Source organism: Equus asinus, chromosome 9 (genome assembly GCF_041296235.1).
Source record: "Equus asinus isolate D_3611 breed Donkey chromosome 9, EquAss-T2T_v2, whole genome shotgun sequence".
Lineage (NCBI taxonomy): Eukaryota > Metazoa > Chordata > Mammalia > Perissodactyla > Equidae > Equus > Equus asinus.
The window spans coordinates 61777719-61801579 of NC_091798.1; the positions used below are offsets into that span (position 1 = coordinate 61777719).

The window sequence follows — 23861 nt, forward strand, 5'->3', positions numbered from 1 at the left end:
TATTGTCTTTTCTAACCTGGTTTCAGGAGTCCAGACAATCACAAAGGCCCACTCAGGGTCAAGGGGAGGCGACAGACTCCACCTCTGGATGAAGCAAGACTCTGCAGACGAGAGAATCTGCAGATGTTTTTTAAAACCATCACAGGACTTTATAGACCTCTGGCAGAAAGTCTGGGACAGAATAATGAGTCATTCTCTCAACCACAAATTGGTTCATTGTGGTTCCTTTTCTGCTATGGTGGAAGGATAGTGTGGTGTTTAAGGGATCAGCTCTGGGGGTTTAGAGCGCTTGCCTGGCCTTGCCTCTGCCTTAACACTTACTGAGCCTGGAACCTTGAGCAAGTCTGGGTGCCTCAGTGTTTTTATCTGTAATGGGGATAGTGGCAGCTAATATTTATAGAGCACTTACTAGGTGCTAGGCATTGTCCTAAGTGCATTCTATACCGTTTTATTTTATAACCAAAATCACGCTATGAGGTAGCTACCCACCTCCTAAATCCCAAATTGACAATAAAGACATTTTTCAGGTTTCTTGTGTGGATCAAATAAGACCATCTATTCTGTTCGCTGTTGATGTTGTTAAAGCTGTTGGGGAAAATTCAAGTGATGCCAGGTCAGGAGAGTGAGCTGTTTCCAATAATGGACCAAACGTGCACAATCTTACACAGGAGCACAGACTGTTCCCACTATAGAGTGGAAGACCAGTCGGAGCCAAGGAGGGTCAGATTTCTTGACAGGTGTTAAAAATGCATAAAACGACCAGCCATTCCGGGTCTCATTTGGGACTATGGGTGCAGAACTCAGTCCCGCAGAGTGGGACCACGAGCACGGCTTTAAGTCTGCAAAACTGGAGCGTTTATCTTTTTTTTCTGAAAAAGGAATCCACGACTCCTGGCAGTTGGAAGAGTTCTGCCGAGAGAACACCCGCGCTCTGCCTGAAGCATCCCCAAGTCCCAGTGGCCCGCGTCGTGGTCCGATGCGCAGAGCTGACACCCTTCTCGGAGGCCTCCTGTGTTCTCTTCCTCCCCTCGCGTCCCCGTCGCCACCCTTGGCTCCCTGACTGCACGAGACACCTTCCCCTTCTGCCTCTCCCCTAAGGTGCCTACTCCTGCTATTCCAGAGCGCCCATCTTCCCAGCCCGGGCAAAACCCGGAGAGGTGGAATCCCTCGCTCGGAGCGCCCCGGCGGCCACTGGGCATGCTCGGTTGTCAGGCAGGTTCGGGGCTGCGAAGAGCTTTTGCGCCTCACGGATTCCTCCTCCTGCCGCGCGTCCTCCTCCTCCTCCCGAGCAGGGAGCGGGCGCATGATGGCGGCGGCTGCGGCGGGGAGCGCCAGCGGCGGCGGCGGCGGCGGTGGCGGCAGCAGCAGCAGCGACACGTCCAGCACCGGCGAGGAGGAGAGGATGCGGCGCCTCTTCCAGACGTGCGACGGCGACGGCGACGGATACATTAGCAGGTACTCGGGGAGGTACGCGAAACCGGCTGGGGCGCGACCAGCCTCTCCGCGCTGCCCTTGACCCCTTCCATGCCTCCTCGTCCCAACTTCCAGCAAGTTGCTCAGAAGCTTACGGGAAAAGTTGGCTGCGACTGTAAGAGCGTGTCGCCGGCTCGGCCACCGAGACCGAGGGGCTGATCTACTCGCCTTCTCGTGGTGCCAGTTGTTCCAACTTTTCCCAGCGCTGTCTTTGTCTGGGTGTTGGGAGACATCTCTTTAGGATGCAAGTCCTGCCCGGGTCTCGGAGCGCTCCTGCCTGTGGGGAGACGAATGCGGGCCACTTGTCCAGGTCGGAGGGGCTGCCCTGCAGCCTCGGGCTCCTGGCCGTCAAGATGTGGCACCGGGCAGCGATCTGTCCGGCTGCTCGGTGACAGCCCCGGGGCCGGACCAGGATAGGGATGCGCTCTCAGAGACAGAGTTGGACGTGAAAACAAGCTGTGAAGAACTTTCATGTGCCACAGAGCCTCTGCGTGCCAAACTTGGGAGCCCAAAGAATGGGCATAGTTTGCCACCCATAGCTAGTTTAAACGTATTAGCCTGAGGGGAATAAAGCACTCAGGCACAAACTGGGGTTTAGAGGTGAGTCTTGAAAATAGACCCTGCTCCCCACCGCGGGAGCAAACCAGATGAGTCTCCAGAGGGGTCTCGGGGCGCCCCTCCGCGACCGCTCGTAACCCTCGCTGTGTTTGCTTCCAGATCCCCTACAGGGGCGGTGTTGCGGCTTGAAGTCTCAGAGCTTGGCAAAATAACTACTTCTGCCCAAATTTTTATCACTTATCAGACACTGATGGTGAAGAAGGCGATCGTAATGTTTTACGGTATCCTTCTCCGAGGGGTTGCCACAGGGCGCTGAAGACCTTACGCGCCCGCCGAAATTTGAATTGCCTTCAAGGAAGTAGGCAGCCTAAGTTGTGTGTTACGTTTCTTTAGCCTTTCTCTTGGTGATGCTCAAGTTCTCTGAAAATCACGAGCTGCCTCCTGCTGATTGTCCCTGCCTATTTAGAGAAAAAAAAAAGAGAGTGGGGAATTTTCTCCAAAAAGTTTTTAAAAAGATTTCAGAAACAAGTGATTTGATATGTAAGAATTTGACAATTAGAAAAATAATCATTTATTTGGGACTCTTGACTCAGTTATGATCATTCTTAGCTGAATTTTATTACTTTTCTGAAGTTTCTTTGGGAAACATTACAAAGATATCAGAAAACTTTATGGAGTAATTCTGTTCTATAATGAAAAAAATATGTAACTCTAGTTGGCTACATATAGTATTTTATCTGGAAGCGTTTCCCTGTTTTGGTTCTGGGATAAAAAATTTCATTGTATAGTTTAGATACATATAGTTTTGATATATATAGTTTTGTGGATTTTTCCTACTTGAAAGGGCATTATCTCATTTGCAATAATAAAAACAATCTACATTCTTCATATTAGGATGCAAAAAGAATTTAATTTCACGTGGGCCAGAGTCCATATAGAAAACCAGCAGAATTCTCTCCTTCCCTTCCTCTAATCGGGCCTATTAATATGTTACTTTGTCTGAGCTACACTTTCTGTACAGATGCTCATATTACTTTGAATGGAGCTGTATCTACCCTGAAGAATAATGAATTCTGTAAGCATAATTCAAGGGCTTTGTTTTGGAGGATGAGGCATTGAGTGTAAGGGGGTGGTGGTAAAGAGGGGATTTCAGATTAGAGTAGCAACCTGCTGAGGCAAATTGGAAAAAACTGTATCGTTCCTTGAGCCACATCACTTTAATGTATCTGCTTGAAAGTTGAAAAATATGTGCAGTAATAAACCCTAAGCCATAACTTTAACTGTGGGCAGAGTTACCCTGGAAGTTATTTTATACTGTGACAAAATTCCCATATTAGAGGAGATCAGGGATAGCAATCTTATTATTGAAAGGGGGGACCAAGGAACTTGTCTAGAAATATGTTTACATAGCAACCACAGCTTTACCGGAGTTTATGTTTATTTGGTATGGTTTGGGGAATGGGATTAATGAAGATAAGTGGCATTAAATGACTCCCTCTTGGAAGCCGCTCCTTTGTGCTACCCCTGTTTAATGACCTTTACTAACCACTTTATACTGGGTGATAAGGTGTGGAGTGCTGTGAATTTTCTCTTTTATTAAACATGAGAGTTGGACTTCCTACATTAAAACCTTAAAAACCTTGGATTCTTTAAAAGATGTTAAGTTTATGCTCATGGTACACAGCTGTAGCTGTTAGGATTTCAGTTGGCTGTATATAATAGAAAACTAACCGTAGTCAAATAAGAGTTGACTTTCTCAGTTAGAAGTCTGGAGGTGGTCCATCCAGGCTGGAGCAGCCGTTCCACAATGGTGTTCCACAATGCCCGGCTTCCTTCTATCTTTCTGCATCACTATTCTTCACATAAAGCATTCATCCTGGTGGTTATCTCATGGTCTTAAAATGATTGCTCTATCTCCAGCCCCATCTTCAGGTTCTAGGGAGAAAGGTGTAAAAGGAAGCTGAAAAGAGTGGTGCCTATGTCCTTAAAGCAGAGCTTTCCCAAATCCCTTAATTGACGTCTTGTTGGTCAAAGTACATCACCTTACCATGCCTACTTGCAGTAGAGCTCAAGGAAGCGTATAATTCAGTTGGTCACATTGCCTCCCAAACAACATCTGAGTTCTGTTACTAAGAGCAGGGAATGAATATTGGGTAAGCAAGTAGCAACCAAAACATATAATAAGACCCCCATGATAACCCACAGTGAACTCTGTATTGACTCTGGTCCTTTGCCTAGCCCTCATTCTCAAACAGGAGTGGGCTGGAGATCTTATGTTTGGAGGGAGGATAAGTGGAAGATAGACTGAGGCCAGGAGGGGAAATGTCAGGGTACACCATCTCAGGAAGAGGCAGGTAAAACGTGGGGCTTTGAATCTTCAATATTCTCTCAGCTCAGCCTTCCCCATCAGGCTAACAAAAAAGGCATCAGCTAACTGGAGATTCCTGGAACTTCTGCTTCTGCCCAGAAACTCCTAGCGCTCAGAGGGACCTAGAATCATCCCCATGCATAGTTAAGCTGGAGCAGACAGCTACCGTCAGATGGAGCCAAACCACGGCTTGGACAGGACAGGATTTGGCCTGCACAGTTGGACCACAGCAGGCTTTCTGCATGTCATTAACCTTATGATGAGTTAACCCCACATTTAATGGCATTGAATTTTTTTGGGCCCTATTTGTGCTGTTATAAGAGATTGTGGGATTACTCTATTTGTTGAAATTAATTTCCCTTCAGAATTTTAAAGTTTCTTATTTTTACCTTTCAGTTTAAGAAACTATCTTGAACATTTTGACAAATATCTAAAACCAACACTTACATTTATATCTAGTCTGAAGCCTCAGCTTATATGTTGGTATATAGAGAGAGCTACCCTGACCAGTATATCAAAGTGGGTTAGCTCTACCTCACTATTATTCCCCGTCATAGTACCAATGGGTTTCTTCCAAAGTACTCTTTACAACTTGTAATTACATTTTTTGCGTGTGTCTGAGGAAGACTGGCCGAGAGCTAACATCTGTTACCAATCTTCCTCTTTTTGCTTGAGGAAGATTGTGGCTGAGCTACCATCTGTGCCATTCTTCCTCTATTTTATGTGAGATGCCTCCACAGCGTGGCTTGATGAGTGGTGCTAGGTCCATGCCCGGGATCTGACCCTGTGAACCCTGGGCCACCAAAGCAGAGCATGTGAACTTAACCACTATGCCACTGGGCCAGCCCTGTAATTACATTTCTGTTTACTACTTTGTTTGCCTCTTTCCCATTCTCCCACTAGATGTAGCCTTCATGAGGGCAGGAATCATATCTGTTTTTTTAAAACAGTACACTCAGGACCTAGCACAGTATTTGCCATAAAGTATTCAATCAGTAAATTCTGATGAGTAAGTGATCAAGAATAAACAGTGGTATGTTCATGTATATTGAAAAATCTTTCAAGCATTTTTACTTCCAAGCATATTCCATGTTTATGAAACACTTTAACTTAAGCATATTTTATTAAAGAATATTTTCCTTTAAAAATAACTTCTTTTTGGTTATTTAGAGGTATACTTGTTGAAATTTGGAAAATACAGAAACGTATGAAAGTAAAATAAAAATCTTCTGTTATCCGATAACCAAGGAATATCATTTCCATTTTCCTAGTGACATATCTGCATCATATGGTTCCTCTAGTACATTAAAAGTGATTGGATTGGGGCCGGCCCCATGGCTGAGTGGTTAAGTTCGCACGCTCCACTTCGGTGGCCCAGGGTTTCACCAGTTCACATCCTGGGCGTGGACATGGCACCACTCATCAGGCCATGCTGAGGCAGCATCCCACATGCCACAACCAGAAGGACCCACAACTAGAATATACAACTATGTACTGGGGGGCTTTGGGGAGAAGAAGGAAAAAAAAAAGATTGGATAAAAGGAAATACATCCCATGTTCTTGGATAGGAAGATTTAATGTTGTTATAATGGCAGTATTTCTCCAAAGTGAACTATAGATTCAATGCAACCTTTCTCAGAATCCCAGCTGCCACTTTTTTGCAGAAATTGACAAACTGTCCTAAAATTCATGTGGAAATTCAAGAGACTCAGAATAGTCAAAACAATCTTGAAAAAGAAGAACAAAGTTGGAGGGTTCAGAGTTTCCAATTTCAAAACACCACAAAACAACGGTAATCAAGACAGTGTGGTACCGGCAAAAGATAGATGTGTAGGTCAATGAAATAGAACTGAGACCCCCAAACCCGTGTGTATATGGTGAATTGGTTTTCAACAAGAGTGTCAAGAGAAGGGTGCCAAAATCAAGGGTGAAATGGGGAAAGAATAGACTTTTCAACAAACAGTGCTGGGACAACTGGATTGTCACATATAAAAGAATGAAGTTGGACACTTCCCTTACATACAAAATGTATATATTCTTTACATACAAAATGTATGTACTCCTCACATTCCTCATGTACAAAAATTAACTCAAAACAGATCAAGAAACTTAAACGTAAGAGCTAAAACTATTAAATTCTTAGAAGAAAACATTGGACAAAATCTTGTCACCTTGGATTTGGCAGTGGATTCTTATATATGACACCAAAACCCAGGCTACAAAAGAAAAAATAGATAATTTGGCTTCATCAAAATTTTTAAAACTTGTCCTTCAAAGGACACTACCAAAAAAGTGAAAGCTCAAAGAATGGGAGAAAATATTTGTGAATCATATATTTGATAAGGGATTTGTATCTAGATTGTATAAAGAACTCTCTATAATAAAAAGATAAATAACCCAATTAAAAAATGCACAAAGGATCTGAATAGACTTTTCTCCAAAGAAGATATACAAATGGCCAATAAACACATGAAAAGATACTCAACATCATTAGCCACTAGGAAAATGCAAATCAAAGCTACAATGAAACACCACTTTACACCCGGTAGGGTGGCTATAATCAAAAAGTTACATAATAACAAGTGTTGGCAAAGATGTGGAGAAATCAGAACACTTATATACTACTGGTAGAAATGTGAAATGATATAGCCACTTTGGAAAATAGTCTTATACCCTTAAATGTAGAATTACTATATGATCCAGCAGTTCTACCCCTGGGTATTTATGCAAGAGAACTGAAAACGTATGTCCTTGCACAAACTTGTACGTGAATGTTCATAGCAGCATTATTCATAATAGTCAAAAGGTGTAAACAACCCAAATGTCTATCAACTGAAAAATGAATGAATAAGATGTGATACTTCTACCCAATGGAATATTATTCAGTATGAAGAGGAGTGAAGTACTGAAACATGCTACAACATGGGTGAACCTTAAAAGCATTATGGTAACTTAAGCCAGTCAAAAAGACTATGTATTATATGATTCCATTTATCTGAAATGTCCAGAATATATAAATTTATAGAGACAGAAAGTAGATTGGTGGTTACTTAGGCCTGAAGGTAATGGGAAGATTGAAGGATGATAGCTAAGAGTGCAGAATTTCTTTTTTAGATGATGAAAATCTTCTAAAGTTGATTGTAGCAATAGTTGCACAACTCTAGGAATATACTAAAAACCATTGGATTGTACATTTTACATGAGTTAATTTTATGGTATGTGGATTACATCTCAATACAATAAAGCTGTCACAAAAAAAAAGATTGGAAAATGTGATTTGTAATTATAATATTCCATTATTTTATTTATTTATTTAATTATTCTCCTATGTTGGACATTTAGTTTGTTTCCAGTTATTTGCTTTGGAATTTCATTGAATCTAAGATGCCATAGATTGGGACACACCAGTATTTTATGTACCAATCAAACTATGATAAAACACATCTTATTAATTAGATTTTTTATTTTATTCTTATTGAAAGGTCTCCCTTAAATTTCTTTAGTCATATATTTTTATTGTGTTTCACTATTGTGCATACATAAAGAAGGAAAACAGCTAATCAAATTGTTCAAAAAAATCCTAAAACTTCTTCACGTTTAAAGTCCAAGTCTTCTAAATCAGTTTTGATTCAGAGTATTGATGCTGTGTTTTACTACCCAGTATCAACCTCTGTGGCATCAAAATATCAGGGATGCAGCATTTCTTTAAAGGAGGCTCCACTGTTTTCTATAGGATTTTTTTCTGAGATGCTGACACCCTTTCTGCAAGTATTGATGTTGGTACTTCTGGTCTTACTGGAAGGTTCTCAGACCATAACCAGGACTTGTATTCTTAAGGAACCATGGAGAGTGGCAGTTATCTAGTCATGTTACCAGGAATAACAACCTGATTCATGCTGCACAAGCATTAGTAACTATGTCAGCATTAGGCCAATAGAATTGTAAGAAACATTCAGATTTCACAATGTTAAACTATGCACTTTAGAAGTTTTGAAATATATTTTATATAATGCTAGAATAAACACTTTCATAGTTCCATGTACTATGTTATTAAAGAGTGAGTCAAAACTAGAATTATTAGCAAAATTTGTGAACTAGAATTGCTTTGCAGACACTTTGTTTAGTCTTCTTTAAACAATAAAACAACAACAAAAGATTTTCAAGTTTTCTTAGTATTTAACTAAAGAACCACAGATCTACATGTTATATATACTCTACTTTTCTTCCCCTGGTCAGTGGTAGCAGAAATCTTGTTTGGGGAGGCTAGAGAGAGGAGCCACTTAAACAAAAGGTAAATGACCTCTAGATTCCTTATCTTATGGCCAAGTAGAGTCCTGTGACATAAGGGTTATTCTTAGAAGTGATAACTCTGGAAAACAATTTTTAAAAGAGAGGCTTTGGTGAGATTCATAGAATAGCATAACCAAAGCCAGACTTCAAGGAAACTGAATAATACCAAAAACCTCAAAGTCGCAGTCAAACTATAATGTCACTTAAAAAAGTATAAACTGAATGTGGGTGAAGGAAAAAAAGAAAAATAAAAGAAAAACCATTAAAACTAATATGAAGGAGAGAATTTTGAACGGGGCAAATTTGGTACCCAGTCACCCAGAAGAGCTAACTCTGATATGTGGTATTTCCTGATTACTGTCATACAATACGATGAACTCATTTTAAGTGTATATTTCAGTGAGTTTTGATACATTTATATACCTGTAGAACCACTACCTCAATCAAGGTTGATTTTCATAACCCCAAAAAGTTTCCTGTGCCCTTCCTGATCAATCTCCACCCTGATCCTGGTCCCCTGCAATCACTGATCTGCTTTCTGTCGCTCTATGTTTTTTAATTTTTTTACTTTTTATTTTAATTTTTTATGAGGAAGATTGGCCCTGAGCTAAAATCTGTTGCCAATCTTCCTCTTTTTGCTTGAGGAAGATTGTCACTGGGCTAACATCTGTGCCAGTCTTCCCCTATTTTGTATGTGGGATGCCGCCACAGCGTATCTTGATGAGTGTAGGTCTGTGTTTAGGATGTGAACCAGCAAACCCCAGGTTGCCGAAGCAGAGCACACGAGGCTGGCTCCTCTGTCACTCTAGATTAGATTAGTCTTTTAGTATTTCATATAAATGCAGTCATACAGCATGTACTATTTTCTGTCTGGCTTGTTTAGAGCTTGGGAGATTCATGCATACCATTATGTATTCATTAGTTCCTTCTTTTTATTACTGACTAATGTTCCATTGTATGGATCTACCACAATTCGTTTAGGCATTCACTTGTTGGTGGACATTTGGGCTGTTTCTAGTTTGAGGCTATTAGGAATAAAGGCACTATGAACATTCGTGTGAAGTGAAATTACGTTTTGAGAAACAGGATTCTGTATTTAAGATAAGATAGCCTTAACATTTATTGAGTGCTCACCAGGTATTTTATGTAACTTATTTAATGCTCATGGTAACCATGCAAGATAGATACTGTAGAAGCAAAGGAGAAAAAGTGGATAATCCTGGCAAAGCAATAGTGCAAGAGAAACCATAATGATAGGAAGGGCCCTCTGTGAGACTGGTAAGAGACTGCTCAGCCTGAGCGAGATGGCATCACATTATTGAATCATGAATCCTTCATATCTAAAGACCCTTAAGGATCATCTAGCCTCGAGCTTCCCAAACTTGAGTCATTTGTCTACCACATTTATGATCTTTCCATATCTCTGACCACAACTTCTCCGTTGAATATAAGACAGGTATGTGCAGAAACTGCATACTTGATTTGCACGTCTGAAGGTCTCTCAAACTTACCACATACACAACAAAATTCCTCCGTCCCCTCCCCAGCCCTTCCTGCCTCAGTTCTCCCCATTACAGTAAATTGCTACTCCTTGTTAGAGGCTCAAGTCAAAAAATAGTCATCCTGCATTCTTTCCTTTGTTAACAGTACATTCAATCCATCAGCAGATCCACCAATTCTGCCTTTAAAATATAGCTTGTATCTGACCGTTTCTCATCACCTTCCCTACTCAGGTCCAAACCATCATCCATCTCACACCAAGATTATTACAATAGGCTCTTGTTTCTGCCCTGGCCCCTCTACCCTCCACACATGCAGACTATGCATACAGCAACCAGGTGACCTATTAAAGAGTAAGTCAGATCATGTTATTGCTCTGCAACATAGTGGAAAGAGCACTGGATCTGAGTCAGGAAAGTTGGCTTCATTCTAGGCTCTGCCACTAGGTAACTGTATGACTTGGTACCAGTCCCTGCCTCTGTCTTAGTTTCCTTACCCATAAAGTGGGGTGATGAAATGCTCATCTATGCTTTCTCCTGCTTGGGGTTTGTTGGAATTCTTGTGTTTGTAGGAATTCTGGATTTTTCGCTTCTAGAAGTTCCATTTGAGTATATGGAATGGATTTAGAATCACTGTTTTAACTTCCTTGTCTGCTAATTCCTTCATCTCTGGGTCTGTTTCTATTGATGGATTTTTCTTCTGGTTATAGGACATATTTCTGCTTCTTTGCATGCCTGGTAATTTTTGATTGAATGCCAGACATTTTAACTTGTTGAGTGCTGGCTTTTGTTGTATTCCTTTACTTCGTTCTGGCATGCAGTTGAGTTTGGATCTTTTGGAAGCTTGCCTTTCAACTTGGTTAGGCAGGATCAGAGCAGCCTTCAGTCTAGAGCTAATTTAGCCTCTGCAGATCTCTGGAGCTCTCTCTCTGAGGCATTCCCTCCTCTTCCCTCTGCACCACAAATTCTGTCCACCTTAGAGAACTTTGTTCTCCACCTCCTCAACTCAGTGAGACCACTGGGTGCTGTCTGGATTCCCCCTCCTATTCTGGAGCCTGTAAACTGCCTCCAGGCAGTAAGTTGATATAATTGTAGGCTCACCTTGCTAATTTACCTTTACTCAGGGATCATAGTCTTGTGCTATCCATTATATAATGTCTGGAAATCATTGTTTCATTAAATTTGTTTGGTTTTCTAGTTGTTTTAGGTAGGAGGGTAAATCCAGTTTCTCTGCTTCTATCTTGACCTGAAGTGGAGTCCTGACTTCTCTTTTTTCTGAGTGACCCAAAGTGGGCCTGCCTATTTAGAAACACTGTGTTTATTAAGTTTATGTATAAATAATTTTATGATAACATTTACAGAACACCTCAACCAACTTACTGTTTTTAAACTACTACCTACAGTATAGGCCCACATAGCTTTTCTTTTAATAGCTAACATTATTTTTTATTTATTTATGTTTTTTTGAGGAAGATTAGCCCTGAGCTAACTACTGCCAGTCCTCCTCTTTTTGCTTGAGGAAGCCTGGCCCTGAGCTAACATCCATGCCCATCTTCTTCTGCTTTCTATGTGGGATGCCTACCACAGCATGGCATGTCAAGTGGTGCCATGTCTGCACCCGGGATGTGAACTGGTGAACCCTGGACCACCGAGAAGTGGAACGTGCAAACTGAACTGCTGCACCACCAGGCGGGCCCCAAATAGCTAACATTATTGAGTATTTACTGTGTTTTAGGCTCTATGCTAAGCAAGTACTTTATATACATGACCTCAGTTAATACTCATCATAGCCCCTTTGAAAAAGGAATTATTATTACATACAATGTAAAGGTGAGAAAAACAGGCTCAGAGATAGTTATTTGCTCAAGATTCCACAGTTAGTAAGACCTGAACTTCAACTCATGTGTCTGGTTCTCAAATGAGGGTCATGACCACTATTCAATGCTGCTTTTCACATGCATTTCTTTAGATTATTTTTAAACAGGTTTATTGAGCTATAACTTACATACTACACAATTTTCCCATTTAAAGTGTACAATTTGATGTTTTTAGTATATTCACAGAATTGTGCAACCATCACCATAATCAATTTTAGAACATCTTTATCACCTCAGAAAGAAACCCTCTACCCTTTAGCAGTCATCCACATTTCCCTCAACCTCCCCAGCCTTAGGCAACTGTTAATCTACTTTCTATCTCCATAGATTTGCCTAGTGTGGACATTTCATATAAAGGAATCATGCCTTATGTGACCTTTTACTGTTTGTGTTTTGATGTCATATCCAAGAAGGCTTTGCTTAACCCAAGATCACAAAGATTTACTTTTATGTTTTCTTCTAAGAGTTTTATAGTCTTAGTTCTTACGTTTAGGTCTACGATCCATTTTTTTTTTAATTGCAGTAACGTTGGTTTATAACATTAGGTAAGTTTCAGGTTTACATCATTATATTTATATTCCTTTGTAGGTTATATCATGTTCACCACCCAGAGACTAATTATAATCCATTACCACACACATGTGCCTAATCACCCCTTCCACCCTCCCACCTCCCCCTTCCCCTCTGGTAACCACTGATCCAATCTCTATCTTTATGTGATTGTTTGTTGTTGTTTTTATCTTCTACTTATTCGTGAGATGATGTGGTATTTGACTTTCTCTGTCTGATTTATTTCACTTAGTATGATACCCTCAGGGTCTATCAATGTTGTCACAAATGGCTAGATTTCATCATTTCTTATGGCTGAGTAACATTCCATTGTGTATATATACCACCTATGATCCGCTTGGAGTTAACTTTTGTGTATGTTGTGAAGAGATCCAAGTTCATTCTTTTGCATGTGAATATCCAGTTGTCCCAGCACCATTTGTTGAAAAGACTACTATTCTTTTCGCATTTTCTTGACACCCTTGTCAAAAATGAATTGACGATAAATGTAAGAGTTTATTTCTGGACTCTCCATTCTTTTCCCTTGATGTATATGCCTGTCTTTATACCAGTACCACACTGTTTGGTTACTGTTGCTTTGTTGTTTAAATTTTGAAATCGGGAAGTGTGAATCCTCCAACTTTGTTCTTTTTTTAAGATTGTTTGGCTATTCTTAGTCTCTTGAGTTCCAATGCAAATTTTAGGATAAGCTTCCCAATTTCTTCAAAACAGGCAGCTATGATTTTTGATAGGGATTGTGTTGAATCTATAGATCAATTTGTTCACATGCATTTTTAGTAGCTATATTTTTCAGGGTATTTTTGTTTTTGTCCTCCAGCCGCCATCTTTATTGTATAGTCTTTTTATTTTGAGTCAGCATATTAGTGAACGTCTGAAGTAATCATAGTATATGTTTATAGAAGCTTCATAGTTTACAGTCAGTTAGTCCATACATTATCTCACTTAATCCTTGCAACAGGAATTAATATCTCTATTTTGAGACAAAGAGCCAAGATAACATAGCCTCTTGGAAAAGAATGAACCTGTGGGCCTTACTTGAGGGCCTTTTCTACCATACGTGATGCGAAGCTAACACAGGAAAACCTATTTTCCCCTAAAGCCTTCAAATTCTTTACTGTTTAATTTACCCAAAGTCTATGGTAGAGATGAATTTTCATTTTATAACTGGCTTCTTAGCATCAGTGGGAATGGCATTTAAATTCTTGGTACAGAAGGTTAGGCATTTGCATTCTAAATGAATTTCCATGGGGGTCTCAGCTGGAGAGATTCTCTGTTGTTTGGTAAATTGAAAATCTCTTTAAGTGTTAGTCCCAGAGTAGAAACCATATGGAGAGAAAGGGCATTTCCTTAGAGAACAGTTAGTTGTCAGCTTCTCATTGTCATTTCAAAATGTCAGTTTAAATATGTAAATAAGTAATTACTAAATTCACGTCATTGATTATTGATAACTCTAACTGATGGGAGAAAACAAAGTTTGGTAGGCAGAAGGACTCTCTGGACCTATTCATTTTTCAGACGTTTGGATCCCTAACTAAGCGAGAATGTAAATGACACATTTCTAAATTGACCAATAAGCATGAATGTGTCTGTCTGATGTGACAGTTTTTAGTTGAGTTTAAGTGTAGCCCTCAATTGAATATTTAATTGTGAACTGTTGCTTGGAAAATTCTAAGTAGATGAGCTTTTGTTTAATTTTTTAAGCATTCACGTCAACAGGGTAGAAGGTACTTGAAAACACATCCTAGACTTGATGTTGGTGTTAACTGGGCATCTATTCAACATTACAGCAAATGCCATTGGTTAAGACACCTGTTGTCTATTGTTTAAAATGTCAGCATGCACAAATTTGTGGTACAGATGAAGGGAGTAAGAACATTGATAGGGTGAAGGAGGACATTTTTGTAAAAATGTGGCTACATTTCTTTTAAATATCAGATTTTTTACTTATTTACAAAAATTCAGAACTACTTTCTCAGAAATAACAAGCTTAACACAATATTCTACATTAGAGGTTAATGGTTTTAGGTAAGAGTTTTTACTTTGACAATTTTATGTACTATAGAGTCTTAACCTGATTTCATTTCACAGTAAACAGGATGAAAATCACTGCAAGAATTTGTTGGAGAAGAATTTACTCTTCTGAAAATGTGTTGGCAGTTTTATATTTATTATAATCAAAGGGTGAAATCAGTGCTGCTCATCCCCCTCCCCCTTCATGGTCTCCCAAGTTCCTTTGTCTCTAACCAGAATTGTTGTCCTAATGTCTTAACCTGCAGACTTGACCCCCCCCACCCAAGGCCACTCTACGTGGACATAAAACTGAGCAGGCAGCTCTTCTAAAAATCCTTCAACAGTTGCCTGTTCCTTACAGATAGTTCAGACTCCTTTTAGGGCATTTAATTTAAGGCCCTTGCCCATCTGGCACAGTGACTATCCCCTCTCCAGCATTCGCTCTCACACTGCACCCTCCAGCATGCCTGGCTCTTCCAAACATCATGCTTTGCACAGCAGCTTCTTCTGTAAGTGCCCTTCTTTCCCCGTTGTCTGCGTGGTGTGCACTTTCTCATTTTTTCTAGACCCGCTTCTCATGCAGCTCTTTGTCAATGGAGACTTTCCTGGTGCCTTAGTACCTCACACACACTCCTAGGCCAGCACTGCTCACATTTGGTAGTCTCGCCGTTTCCATTTCCTTGCTCCCCACACTCAAGCCAGAGACTATCTTTTTCTTGCCTTTTATCTTTGTAACTTCAGTGCGCAACACGTAACAGAAACTTGCTAAATATCAATCAAACAAATAAAATTATTCATGTGTAATGGTAATTTCAAACACTTTAGGCTTTTTAGAAAAACATTTATCAAGTTATGACCAACTTAGAAGAAGCTGAGGAATTTATATTTGAAAATACATATTGTATGCATTTTACCTAATCTTAAATACCAGTGTGACTGGGATTCAGTGCTCCTGCTACTAACGAATCATATGACTTTAGGCAAGTCACACAATCCTCTCTAATCAGTTTCTTATTCTGTAAAATGGTTTTAACATCTTTTTCAGTACCGAAATACTTTGACTTTATGGACTCCAGGTACTAGCTTAGGGTTTTGGTGGTAGCATACCCTTATGGAAAAGCATGCTGTGTAAACTAGTCTCTTTTGGGCGACTGTTTGGTGTCTGTTTATAAACTAACTCTGATGAGTCAAAAGTATTGAACTGTTGGTTAGGTTTTGTGTCAGATTCTGAGTAAAGTATATGAGATTACTTGCATTTAAAAACTACTCAATTTTGCATTCTAGTTATCAAAAAGTTGATGGACAGTTGCCCACATAGTTATATTCTGACTCTTTTGGGGTATATAAAGGTTTAAAAAGAGAAGATTTTCAAATTAATATTTTATAGCCCACTTTGCTTAGGCTATTTCTCTGTAGTTATGGGGTATTCTCAGTAAACAAACATTTTAAACTAATAATAGAATAAAAGTAAGGGAATTTACCCAATCCTAACTTGTATTATCATACTTTCCATTTAACTTCTTTCACCTGCCAGATTATAAGCTTCATGAATGTAACAACCATGCCTTTGTATCTCTCACACCACCCAAAACCGTCCCTTGTACACAGATGCTAAATCACTGTTGAATGGATGAACTGATGCATTAATACTACCCTACGACAAAACTATGTTGCTGCTTCCACACTCACAAGATAGGATTTTGATTTTTCTCCTACCTAAAATAGAGAAAAACTCCTGTGCCAATGTTAACCTATCTCTAAGTGTATGCTTACATGCTTCCAGAATACTATCTGTAAAATAACATGGAATGAGGAAATCGCAAAGAATATTGCCTTTTAATCCTCTAAGTTAGTTTGTTAAAGCCTTCTATTTTGCTGACATAAAATACAAGTTCCTTTAAAGGAATAATATGCTATTCATAGTACTTTGTTACTTTACAGATTTCCTCCTGAATCTTCAGTACTTCTAGCCTCTGATGACTGTCATACCAGTGTGAATTTAAGAATATCAATTTTTATTTTTAAGCATTCTTTGAATGCCCACTGTATGCAAGAGGAATACAAAGATGGGTGTGTTCTGCCCTTCAGGTGTAATTTGGTCTTATGCAATAAGTACACACAAGACCAGAGACAAAGAAAGGTGCCAAGTGCTTAGAAAGGTTCAGGGAAAGAAGAAAAACAATCAAGTGGACTTTACTGGAGAACATTGTTCTAGTCAGCGGCCCAGAATAGCCACTTGGCTTCACCTCCCCTCCTAGATTGCATGCAGCCTCTTTCTTTACTTCAGCCAGGGTTGCTCTCGCACTGTTCTCTGCTGCCCTGCTCCCTCCCACAGACCAAGGAGCTGCGCAGCTCTGATGGCAATGAGAGACGCCCTGCAGAGGCTCTGGCATCCTCGTGGGAGGAGTCAGGTGCACACCCGTGAGGTTTCCTGGAGGCCACACCCTGTGGGGCAACAACCTGTGAGAGATTGGAGACAGGAAGGAACCAGCTGATAAATTGCTCCTCCTTCCTTCCCTCTGAGAAACTATTCTGAACGCAGTAGTTTCCTATGGCCTCTCTGGAGACATTCTGTAAGACCAGATAACCAACTGTGTATGTTGCAAGGCCATGGCCAGCTTGTAACGTTACCCACCCCTTTGTGTTGGTTCTCCGCACTTTGTTTCCTCACTTAGCTTCCCCTCACTTTTGCTTCCCTGAGATTGCACCCCCAATAAAATTTAAGTACGTAGGCTTAAGATAGCACCCATTTAAACAGCTCACAAAAAGGAGATTGTTTAAATACATTGGGTTTCATAGGCTCTGAGCCTTATTGCAAAAAAATTCATTCAATAAAGTTAAATATAAAGAAAATGAGATCATTCTTAATCTCATCCACCCAGAGATAGTAATAGCAAACACACAGATACACACACAAATATGATGTAATGCACATTATTAGTTGCTAACAAACCATCTATTCTCATTTTTCTTCCCAACAGATCACTAACAAAAGTTCAGGCAGCCACTCCTCCTACAAGAAACCCATGTGTTGCAGGGTCCCACTTCCAAGTGTAAGGCTGGTTGATCTAAGGGTAATTCCATACTCTTAACAACAGTTGGGTTAAGAATGGGCTTATAATGTGACTTGGACTAATGAGTGCCTAGAAACAGTTTGCTAGAGACTTCTGGAGAAGTTTTCTACATTCTTCTGGTAGAATTTCTGGAAGTAACTCCTTCTCTCTTTCCCTCCCAAGTGGGATACGGACATGAAGAGGATGCATGTACCCTCAATTGCCAGTAGCAGCCATCTGTGGATACAAAGGGAAATGAATACTAGGATGAAGACCACACTTTGAAGGGCGAGAACAGCATGGAAAAAGCTAGAACGTTGATGATATTGATTGAACCACTGAAATCCACCCTGCCTCTAGACTTCCTGTTGTATAAGCCAATACATATCTTTATTATTTAAGACTGCTTGAGGGGCTGGCCCTGTGGTCAAGTGGTTAAGTTTGCATGCTCTGCTTCGGCGGTCCTGGGTTTTGCCGCTTTGGATCCTAGACGTAGACATGGCACCGCTCATCAAGCCATGCTGAGGCAGTGTCCCACATAGCACAACCAGGACCTATAACTAGAATATATAACTATGTACTGAGAGGCTTTAGGGAGAAGAAGGGAAAAAAAAAAAGATTGGCAACAGATGTTAGCTCAGGTGCCAATTGCAAAAAAAACAAAAGACTGCTTGAGTTAGGTCTTCTTTACTTTCACCCCAAAGCATCCTAGAACACTCATGTGTTTACACATATGGGATGTTACTATGCATGCTGTTTTGTAATCTGCTTTTTTCACATATTATGTCATATAAACTTAACATGTAAATATAGCTTTCATATCACCATTTTAAATTAAGTATTCTGTGGTGTGTATATAAAACTTGATATATTATCCTATTTATCTCTCTATAGAAATTTTATTTTACTTTCTGCCTTAGTTATTTGTTGCTTACTCCAAAACTCAGTGGCTTAAAACAACACATATTTATCATCTCATAGTTTCGTGGGTCTTGAGTCCAAGCACGGTTTAGCTGGGTCCTCTGGTTTAGGGACTCTCATGAGATTACAGTCAAGGTAACAGCTGGAGCCAGTCATCTCCAGATTTAACAGGGCAGGACCCATTTCCAGTCTCTCTTCATGGTTGTTGACAGGATTCAGTTCCTTGAGAGCTGTGGGACTGAAGGCCTCCGTTCCTTGCTCACTATTGACAGAGGCCGCCCTCAGTTCCTTACCAAGTGTTCCTCTTCACCAGAGCAAACATACAAGAAGCCAGAGAGAGAGTGCGCCAGCAAGACAGAAGTCACAGTCGTTTGTAATCTAATCTCAGAAGTGACATCCCATCACTTTTTCAGTATTCTCTTCTTTAGAAGCAGGTTGCTAGGTCCGGCTGACATTCAAGAGGAGGGAATTACACAGGATGTGACTACCAGGAGGCAGGGATCATTGGGAGCTACTTTAGGAGACTATCACACTTTGTTAGTTTTATAACCAATGCTCTGGTAAATATCTTATACATGCATCTTTGAAAACCCTTTCTGTTATGGGCTGAATTGTGTACCCCAAAATTCATATGTTGAAATCCTAACCCCTAGTACGTCAGACTGTGACTGTATTTGGAGACAGGGCCTTTAAAGAGGTAATTAAGGTTAAAGGAGGCTTTTGGGGTGAGCCCTAATCCAGTATGACTGGTGTCCTTGTAAAAGGAGATTAGGACATAGACACACACAGAGGGAAGACCATGTGAAGACACAGGGAGAAGATGGCCATCCACAAGCCAAGGAGAGAGGCCGCAGAATGAAACCAACCCTGCTCACACCTTGATCTTGAACTTCTAGCCTCCACAATCGAGAGAAATAAATTTCCGTTGTTGAAGCCACCCAGTCTGTGGTACTTTGTTATGGCAGCCCTAGAAAACTAATAAACCCTTCTATTAATATCTGGGTTAATGTATTACTAATTGCCTTCCAGAATTTACTTCGCCACCAGCAGTCTATAAAAGTGCCCATTTCTGCAGCTAGGTTATACAACTATGTACCGGGGGGCTTTGGGGAGATAAAGCAGAGAAAAAAAAAAAAGAAATGCCCATTTCCTCACGTATTCAATAACGTTAAGTATTATTGCCTTTTTTAACCTTCATCAATCTGACATCTGAATAATGGTATTGCATTATTTAATTTTACAATTGTTTGAATCCTAGTGAGTTTGGACATCTTTTTCATTTATTTATTGACCACCTGTATTTCTAATTTGTGAATTTTCTCCATGCTCATTTTTTCTGTTAGGGAATTTGTGTTTTTCTTTTTGATTTGTAAGAAGTCTTTGTATCTTAGGGACATTAATATTTTATCAAGTTGCAAATATTTTCCCAAAATTTTTGCTTTCTTCTTAAATTTGTTACATCCTTTGCATAAGTTTGCTATAAAACGTAAGTTTTAAGTTTTGTTTTTTTTTAAAGATTGGCACCTGAGCTAAGAACTGTTGCCAATCTTTTCTTTTTTTTCTGCTTTTTCTTCCCAAATCCCCCCAGTACATAGTTGTATATTTTAGTTGTGAGTCCTTCTAGTTGTGACATGTGGGATGCGGCCTCAACATGGCCTAATGAGCAGTGCCAGGTCCGCGCCCAGGATCCGAACCCACGAAACCCTGGGCTGCCAAAGCAGAGCATGAAAACTTAATCACTCGGCCACAGGGCTGGCCCCAAGTTTTAAGTTTTTATGAAGTCAAATCTGTCACTGTCTTCTTTTGCTTTTGTGCATGTTAAGGCTCTGTCTATTGAGCTCAGTAGATAAATACTGAAATTATTTTCTTACAGCTATCTTGTGAGTTCATTTTGTAATTAAATATCTAATACCCCTGGAATTTATCTGTATGTGATTTACGTGATAGGAAACATCATTTTTTCCCTAAATGGTTAGTAAATTGCCCTAATCACATTTAATGAGTCCATCCTTTCCCTACTGATCTGAAAGTACACATTTTATTGTGTAATAACTTTAAAAATATCCATTTGCATCTGATTATGGATCCTACATTTTCTTTTATTGCTCTATCTGTTCTTGTATTAATACTGTTGCTTTATCATATGGTTCAATGTTTCATATGGATTTCCTTCCCTCATTGTCTCTTCTTACCCAAAGGAAAAAAAAAAAACAAAAAAACTCCATCTTGGCTATTTGCAGGCATTTTTTCCTCCGAAAAGAACTTTAGAATTTTAAAATTGAATTTTAAGTGGAATTTTGATACATTTCTAAATTAATTTAGAAAGAATAGATATCTCTGCAAGCCAGTTTTTCGTAAGATGGATTGTATGTCTCTACATTTACTCAAGTCTTTTTTTTGTCTCACAGTGATTTTCCTCATGTAGTCCATTTACACTATATTTTTTGTCTTGTTTTGTTTTTCTAGCCTTCCCTCCAAATTTTGTTATCATAAATAGAGCTTTTTTAAACCTATTTTTTTCCCTAGCTGATAATTGATGGTATATATTAAAGCTACTTCTTTTATTTGTTCAATTATTTTATTTATTCAGCACATTTATTGAGTGCTTACTATGTACTAGACACTCATAAGCACTGAGAATATAGCAGTGAGCAAAATAGACAAAATTCTCTACCCTCAAGAAACTTACATTCTTGGGGGGAGTGAGGTAAATAGTAAACACAAAAATAAAATCTGATTTGTTAAATGGTGAGAAACACCAAATAAAGCAGGGAAGGCAAGAGTGAGTGCAGGTGTGAGAAGTTAATCTGAATATTAAATAGGGTAGTTAGGGGAGGCCTTGCTGAGAAAATAATTTTTGAGCAAAGACCTGAAGAGTTAGGGGGCAGTCATTTATTTATGTGGAGGAATAAGTTTCCTGATTGAAGGAACAGCAAATGCAAAAGCCACGAGGCAGAAGCTGGTCATTCAAAGAACAAGGAGGTCAGTGTGGCTGGAGTAATAAGAAAGGGAAGAGTAGTGGAAGAGGAATTAAGGAAGGAGGCAGATTTTATGGCCCTGTAGGTTATTGTAAGGACTTCGGCTTTTATTCTGAGTGAGAGTTTTCTGTGTGATTCTGTCGGATTGCCTGTACTTAACGTTCTCTGTTTTCTTACTTCTCATAATCTCCTTTACCCACTCAATTCTGGCACCTGTCATTCTCATCAATCTATGCTATTACTGCATTGAAACATTGCTAAGGTCACTACTGACCTTCTTGTCAGTAAATAAAACAGGTGTTTTCAGTCCTTGACTTATAGTACCTCTCAGCAATCGATTGTGTTGACCATTACAGCCTCTCAAAGGACCCTCTTTTCCTGGCTCCCATGACCCACAGTCTTCTTGCTTTTCTCCCATCTCTCAGGCTCTTCCTTTTCTATCTCTTTTGCAGGCTGATCTCTTCTACCTACCTATTGAGTGTCAGAATTTCTCAAGGTATTAACTTTTGCCCATTTCTTTCTAGGCATTTATGTTTCATCTCTCATTTGTTTAACTTTTGCCCATTTCTTTCTAGGCATTTATGTTTCATCTCTCATTTGTTTAAGCTTCAGTTATCCGTATAGATGCCAATGATTCCCCTAATAAATGTCCAGCTCAGACTTCTCTTCTGAGCCTCAGACTTGCATAACCAATGAACTCAATTGCCTATGTATCATCTACCACCAGATATTTCTAAAACATCTTGAACTCCCCACGTCCAATATTGTATTCATGATCTCTCACCACAAAATCTAATCTTCCAGTCTTGCTATCTCACAGTGATTTGACCACCGTACACCCACATACACAGGCCAGAAAGAATCTTGGCATCATCCTTGACACCCCCTTTTCCATCAACTCCCATACTCATTTCATCATCAAGTCCTATCATTTTATCTTCCAAATCTCAAATCTGTCCACTTCTTTCCATCTCCATTACTACCACCCTAATTCTCTCAGTTGGGGTACCGCAAATACTCCTAACTGACTTCTTGTGTCTCCTTTAGCTCTCCTTCAATCCAATTCTCCACACTGTAGCCAGAGAGATCTTTTCGAAGGGCCAATCTCTTCATGTTGCCCCTGCTTAAAAAACTTCAAAAGTTTTTAAAACTTTTTAAAATCCTTAACTTGGCCAACAAAGGCCTTGCGTGATTCCAGCTCCTCCTTCCTCTCCTGCCTCATCTGTTCTCTCTCCTTCCTGCTCTCTGTCCATTGACCACTCTAGGCTTTGAATTTCAGGTTCTCCAATGTGTTCTTCTTTCAGTTTCCATGCAACTGGATATATCCAGCTATTCTCAAACTTCTGAACTCAGCTCGAGGGTCAATTTTTCAGCCTTCCTTGACCTTCCCATCTTTTTTTCCTTCAGAAGCTTTATTTCAGTTTGTAATGATGTGTTCATTTGTGGGAATTCTTGATTAACATCTTTCTGGCCCCCTCAACCATGAACTCCATGAGAACAGGGACTATGTCTGTTTTTGCTCACCATTGAATCCTCAGGCCTAGCACAGTAATCTGGCATGTTGCAGGTACTCAGTAAATATTTGTGGAAAGAATCAATGCAGTCCCTCTTGCTTCTTAGAATTAAACCAGGAAGTGGCCTTTTTGCATAATTGGCACACCAGTACATTTATTTTTATCTGAATAAGCAATTTATTTCCATGAACATAAAAAATACCCTTTTTGAGAAGTTTCAGTTTTTCTGGGGTTGCTAGAGAAGAAATTGCTGTTGGAGTTTTTCTCATTTTATCAAGATCTGATATAATTGCCCTCTGTCCTTTGTGCATGCCCCCTGGACCCAGGATTGAGTAAATGCACAGATTCTGAGCTGATAGCTATCCAACACCATTAATGACATTTCCAAATGTGTTAAAGGTGTTGTTTTGACTGGGGTGAAATCCGCTGTCTGGAGGCTTCAGGAAAGTATTGCAGCCTGAGGTGCTATTTCCCATGTTTCTGTTGAGCACTGCCCTGGGGACTGTGAAACAGGCAGCCAGGAAAATCCAAGTCTGTGCACAAATTTGAGATCAGAGCTGTGAGGTGTTTTCAAAGGAAGCAAGGCCCAGAAGTAGAAAGTGGGTGAATCGCTGGGCCAGCCGAAGTCACATCACCACATGGATAGTTCCAGAAGGCCAGAGGCCCAACTCTATGGGTGGTCTGCAACTAGTTTTAAAGTATTTTGACCTGACTTTAACAAGTCAAGCGAGAAAAGTACCAATTTTTAAT

The 23861-nt window shown here is 39.9% G+C and overlaps 1 protein-coding gene across 3 annotated transcripts in view; it reads left to right on the forward strand.

Moving 5' to 3' along the window:
• Positions 1 to 1260: 1260 nt before the first annotated feature.
• MCC (MCC regulator of WNT signaling pathway) overlaps positions 1261 to 23861 on the forward strand; it is a 405770-nt gene continuing 383169 nt past the window's right edge. The window contains exon 1 of one of the 3 annotated variants that reach the window (XM_070517578.1): positions 1261 to 1467. In XM_070517578.1, coding sequence (XP_070373679.1) covers positions 1304 to 1467 — 164 coding nt within the window. In that variant the 5' untranslated portion in view covers positions 1261 to 1303. The remainder of the gene's footprint in view (positions 1468 to 23861) is intronic. The other 2 variants (XM_044780105.2, XM_014842841.3) reach the window with 2 other exon arrangements.